Source organism: Castanea sativa, chromosome 2 (genome assembly GCF_040712315.1).
Source record: "Castanea sativa cultivar Marrone di Chiusa Pesio chromosome 2, ASM4071231v1".
NCBI lineage: Eukaryota > Viridiplantae > Streptophyta > Magnoliopsida > Fagales > Fagaceae > Castanea > Castanea sativa.
The window spans coordinates 883,686-889,966 of record NC_134014.1 but is presented as its reverse complement, the minus strand read 5'-3'; the positions used below and the strand labels follow the sequence as shown (position 1 = coordinate 889,966).

General features: G+C 32.2%; 1 protein-coding gene across 1 annotated transcript; it reads right to left on the bottom strand.

Annotated features, from left to right (window-relative positions):
* Positions 1-284: 284 nt before the first annotated feature.
* Positions 285-5,275, bottom strand: LOC142625847 (uncharacterized). The gene is made up of 6 exons (XM_075799584.1): positions 5,021-5,275; positions 4,610-4,765; positions 2,665-2,745; positions 2,441-2,566; positions 2,137-2,220; positions 285-655 (listed from the first exon to the last, which is right to left on the bottom strand). The coding sequence occupies exons 1-6, from the start codon at positions 5,121-5,123 to the stop codon at positions 591-593; spliced, it is 615 nt and encodes a 204-aa protein (XP_075655699.1). The 5' UTR covers positions 5,124-5,275; the 3' UTR covers positions 285-590.
* Positions 5,276-6,281: the final 1,006 nt, after the last annotated feature.

The following is a 6,281-nucleotide window of genomic DNA, read 5'->3' as shown; positions in this document are numbered from 1 at the left end:
ATTAACAAAAGAAAAAGAACAGAAAATATGCACTACACCAATTATGTCAATTCAAATGTAGCTGGCACCTTGGAAACATTTTCAGAGTAATACTAGTTTGCAGCTTAGCAATGAGATTGTTGAATTAAGTTTTGAATTGCACAAAGTAAATTCAAGCACTAAAGCATATATGAATCCAACAATGACCCAACAACTCAGTGAACAAAGTTCAAAGATCAGCCATTTTGAAGGTTAATGAATTCCATTTCTTATTTTAATATTCATATGGTTAGTAAAGAAACAAGTTAAAATAACAAACCAACACCGGTCTTAGTTTCTCAAAATAGGTAATAAAACTCAACATCATCAAACCATGTTCAACAAAAGCATATATGCCCTATACTTAAAATGTTTTACTCTAAGTCCTGTGCTGAGTTATATTTATTCAACATACTCCTCCTTGTTTATGTCGTAATTTATTTACAGGACTTGATCATATATACATAGAAATGCCGGTCCAGTGGAACTATGGAAAACCAAAAGCAATGGAGTGACAATGAAATCTAACTGGAATGCAGGGTCGTAAGCCTTGTGTATATAATTAAGTCCTTCTATTTCCAGTGAACCACAGCCATGAATGTCATCAGGGTTATCAACCAAAGATAATTTGAAGTAGCTGTTAAAAAAAAAAAAGAAAACAAGTCAATCAAATGAATCAAGCCAAGAAGATCAACCTTAAGAACTCAGACAACTCAATTTGTATACCAAGTTTTAAATTGTGAAATCATGAAAAGATGTTGGAGTTCTATAACCGGAAAAACAGACTCAAATCAGTAAAAGTTGTTAAGGGATTGAGGGGCTTATTTAGTCATATAAGAGAACAGTCCTTCTGGTTGTTTTTATGATAAGTAATCATTAATTTTAGATGAAATATTTCTTCTAGAGTATTTTTTTTCCTTTGATTGCACTCGCCTTTGCATTCAAAAGAAGAGGAAAACTACTCTTGTAGTCAAGATAACAATAGAATTAAGAGGAATTGTTATTTTTGTTTAGCTCCAAGAAAAAGGAAAAAAAGAAATTGCTCAGTTCATAGATTGAATAATAAAATAAAATAAAACGAGTTAAATCAAGACATTACCATATTAATTTCCTTCTATTTATCTTGGCAAAGAAATAAAGCAAGAAGATGATTTATGTTCTGTTTGTTTTGCTGGAAAACTTTCTGTAAAGATAGTTTTCCACATTTTTCACTGTTTGGTAGCACAAAAAAAAACTGGTTAACGGAAAACTATCTTTAGTCAATGAAAAATCCTAATAAAAATAAGGCTTGTTTTTTATAGGTTGTTTTCCAAAAATTTTTTTGGAAAACAATCTCTCTCTCATAGTACACTCTCTCACTCTTTCTCTCTTCCCTTTTCTTTTTCTTTCCTCACACCCTTACTGTCACTAACTCTGGTCTCTCCTCTTCCATAGATCTCTCTCCCTCACTCTCTTTCCATATTTCTCTTCCCCTTTATAACACAGTTCTCTGAGTAGATTTTTTTCCTCATTGCTCAATAATTATTTCATTCATTTCTACCAACATGCAAAAGAGAACATATTTGCAGTAGCAATTATTTCATTCCTCTCTACCAAAATCCCAATTCTTTACTTTGAATTTCAAACTTGATTTTATTTTTTCTCTAAGAAAATTTTGATTTGATATATATATATATATATATATATATATATGTATGTATGTATGTATATATATGTATATGTATATATATGTATGTATGAATGTGTGTGTGTGTGTGTGGACGTTTCTGTCCATATATATGAGCAAGATGAGTGGTAAAGATAATGAAAATTTGACAACTAATTTTGATTGTATCTATTGTCAAAATTATAGTATGAAGACCAAATTTATTCTTAGTTTTTTATTATTATTTATATTGATTACATTAGTTGGTTTACATAATACACATGTTTTAAATTACACAAGAAATATAAAAAATAAAAATAAAAATTTGCATACCAAACACCAGAAAACATTCTCAAGCTCATTTTCAAGGTCGTTACTAAACACTGAAAAATGATATAGTTTTCTAGAAAATGTTCTTTAAAAAATGAACAATTTTTCAAAAAACGTTGATGCTGAAACAAATAGAGCGTTACCATCATTAGACAATGCTTGTGTTGCAGAAGTAGATTTGTTTGAAGATGATATTCCCTGGCTTGAACAATCCACTCCAATTGCACCTAAAACACAAATATTAAAACTTAAGTAAAACACAAATATTAAAACTTAAATTGGGGATTCTCTTCTGGCATACTTTTATATAATACATTAGAAGAAGACATACTACTTGTATACATTAGATATATCATATGTTAATATTAAGTTTTAACTGTCCACGCCTAAATGTATCATTTTGCCCTCAACAATTTTCTTTAGCAACTTGTAGGCTTGTGCACTTACAATCTTGGAAACATGGCAAGGAAGTATCATTAAGAATATTATAATAATCCTTGGCACATTCACAGCCATATGTGAAATTTGATGTTTTGTTGCAAAAGCCACCTCCACAATAGGCCCAATGGCACACTGTAAGACCAAAATAACAAAATTAATATATTAATTTAAAAAAAAAACTGCAACTATGAGTCCATGTCATATAAGGTAAAGAAAATAAAAGTTATTACGATCGAAGATTGATTCATTAGCTGTGCTCCCTTTGTCTTGGATGGGTGAGGAGGCATTCATGCAGGAGTAATTGACGGCACCTAAAAAAATCATCCAAAAACTATCAGCATCATCAAATCATGGAATTCTTTAATTGTTGTTAAACTACATCAAATGTTTAAGGGGTAATTACACTAAACCCACCTATGGTTTGGCTTGAAATCACATTGCCTATCTGTCGTTTGAAAAATGTCACTTTACCCATTAGCGATTCATTCCGTTTAACTTACGTAACTCACCTCTATTAAAAACAAGAGTAAATTTGTATTTTTCTTCCATTTTATGTCTCTCTCCTCCCCAAACCAGAAAAAAAGAAGAAGTGAAAATAAGATCAAAAAGTGAGGGATTTGTAAGATTAGCATTAGGAACTCATGTTCAAAACTCCTAGCAACAATTGCAAGAATGCAACAAAATCAAACAATTTTTGCTCCCATTCTGGGAAAGTTGTTTGATAAGATGATTTTTGTTAACTGATAAATATTTGAACCAAAAATTTCAAAATAGCCGAAGAAAACTTAGAAGGGGAAGATGAGTTAGACATAAAGGCAGAGGCATAGCTATAACTAGATCCACGAACAGTAGGAAGCCAAAAAAAAAAAAAATTTATGTAGACCATAAAGGACCAAACAATAATAATCCTAATCCGCGCTTTAGGAAAACTTTTTGCAAAGATTTTTATTTTTATTTTTATTTTTTGGAATTGCTTGAAGCTTTTGGTCTGCCTCTTGATTTTGTGAAAAGAGCAAGGAAGTATATTTAAAGGACTATGATGATATGGATTTGGCCAGTAGCTGAAAGAGTAGTATAGCTGAAAATTACCTAGAGAGAGAGAAAAAAAAAACAGATGGGTATATCCATCACTTTTCATGCTTGGCTGATCTTCAATTCTCCAAAAGCACTCTCTCGTTCTCTTTCGTTTTCAAATCAAGCATGCAACTTCTCCTTCAGGTTGTATTTCCACATTGGTTGGGTTTTTTTGTTTTTTTTTTTTGGTGCTGGTGGTGGCGGCCAGTTTGGAGATGGGTGTGAAACATTGGTGAGGACTAAGGATGGACGAGGAGAGGAGGTGGCTGTGAAAGCCATTTTTGAGAGATCGTATAGATAATTGGAAATTTCATGCGTATTGCATTGTTCATTCATTTTTGCAAAAAATTTCAAACCTAACCTTTTGATTCATTTTATGTTTTAATTTCATATAAAAAGGTGTTTTTCTAGCGGAAGTATTATAGGTGGGTTACGGTAGTTTAACGGAGCTAATTTCAGGTGGGCAAAGTGACAATTTTTAAATCACAGGTAGACAATCTGTAATTGACCCAATGTTTAATATACAATCTTAAGGCTTATCATCCAACATGTAAAATAAAAAATTACTCTTCAGGTCAGGTACAAGAACATCATCACATCTTTACAAGTGTTTAATGTTTATCCCTTCCATGTAAGTTGGACAAATATAAGCCTAACACAACTCTATGAGATAATTAGAGTGTGATTGACATACATCACCTACTTTAATTAGTATGATATTGTAGATTATGCACTGTTATTGATCTTGACATCTTGTTCTCTCTGAAAGAAATTTAGTCTACTGTACTTGACTACTGACTACACAATTTTATCCAACTTTTAGTTTAGGATCCTACTTGACTACTGACCACAAAATTTTATCTAACTTTTAGTTTAGGACCCCTTCAACTTTCCCAAATAAATTATATTGAACTACAAAGTATTCTGATGCCATCAACAAACACCACAAAAAGAAACTAATAAAAATTTATTGCTACTCATCCAGTAATACAAATACAAAGCAATTCATCAACAAATTCTTTTGCAGTGTGAGGGATTGTAGTCATATATTCACACACACATAATCCACTAGGATTTGAGAGAGAAAGAAAGAGCTCTTACAATTGGGAACCACACAAGGTAGAAACTTGAAGTTTTCGGCAGGGCCATAGTTAGCCTGCCTCCACCCAGGATTGCATTCACATTCAAACAAGAAAGCGCTTTGATTTGATGGCTTGCAAGTTCCTTTTCCGCACGCCACTTCTTTACAAACATCATCTGTGGTAACAAAAAGAAAAGAAAAGAAAAAGATAATCAGTGTGACAAAAGTCATTTCAATCCCAACTTATAGTCAATACAGATATGAAAATCAAGAAAGAGTGGGAGACCCAATTGTAAGAAACTGCCATGATGGGAATTAATAAGAGTATAATACAGAAATCCAATAAAGAATGAACTTAATTATGACTCAGAAGGTTAAAAGAAATTTAAAGATATTAGGAGAGAGAATATGTAAAAGGTTTAACAACAAACCAAAGACTGGAGAGAAAACAGGGGGCAAAAGGTCGCTTAAAGCAATCCAAGGTTGCAGAACAAACAAAACTGCAAGAAAACCAGTGACACAAGTGGAAGCCATGTCTCACACAAACAAAGGCAGAGTGAGAGAGAGAAGCTGTGCTTCGTATATAATGGGTTAATCGAAACAGTTTGGAAAAACAGGAAGCTTTTGTTGATTGACGAGGGAAAGCTAACGTGGCTGAGCAATAAATGCTTACAAGTCCAGGTGGGGCGAGTCGTTGGACTTTGACCTGTTTGGGAGTTTAGAGAAGGAGGAGAGTAGAGGGGAGTAGAGGGGATGAGAGTAGTGGGGAGGAGAGTAGAGGAGAATGATTACCCTCCACCTTGTTTGGATGTTTTTATGATTAGTAAAGGGGAAGAGAGTAATTAGCCATTCCCCTTGTTTTTAACATTGTAATTTTATAAATATAATAAGGGTAAATTAGGTAATTTACTTTATCAATAATTTTATGGGCTCTACTCTCCCTCCAAATCTCTCCAATTTGGGGGAATTAAAAATGAGGGGATTGGAAGTAGTTGAAACCCCTTCAAACCCCTCCAAACCCCTCCCCCTCCTTCCTTAAAAAACTCTCAAACAAGGTAATTGAATTACTCCCCTTCCCTCTACTCTACTCCCCCTCCTTTTTTAAACATCCAAACAGGCCATGAGGTATGGTCTTTTTAAAGTTACATTGGAGTACAACTTATGTACTTGAAATTTAAATTTTTATTACCAAAGTACTTTTAACTGTTAAAAGTTAATTGAAAGAGTATAGAGTTATAAATAATATTAAAAAATATAATAGAATTTATAAATAGTAATAAAAATAAACTAAATAGTTAAAAAAATTAGTTTTTTTAAAGCCAATGTCAAAATAAGCTGAAAAGATTTGGGTGATTACATTCCTTTCCAAATTTTAATGTAAATGAGTGTGCATGCATCTCGTTAAAAACAATTCGATCCAACCAAATTCGTCGGGTTAGGTCGGTTTTTAAGGGTTGATTGGTTAGGTTGAGTTGTGAATTATTATTATTGTTATTACTATTATTTATTTATTTATTTTACAATGGGTCAGGTTGGGTTTAGGTCATAAAATTCACAAATCTACCTAACTTGACCCAACCCACATATAATGAATATATATTTAAAAAAAAACATATTCAATATATAGTTGAAAATATGTTATACAATTTTTTTATTTACTTTTTTCTCCCTTTTCCTAAATAAAATCCAAAC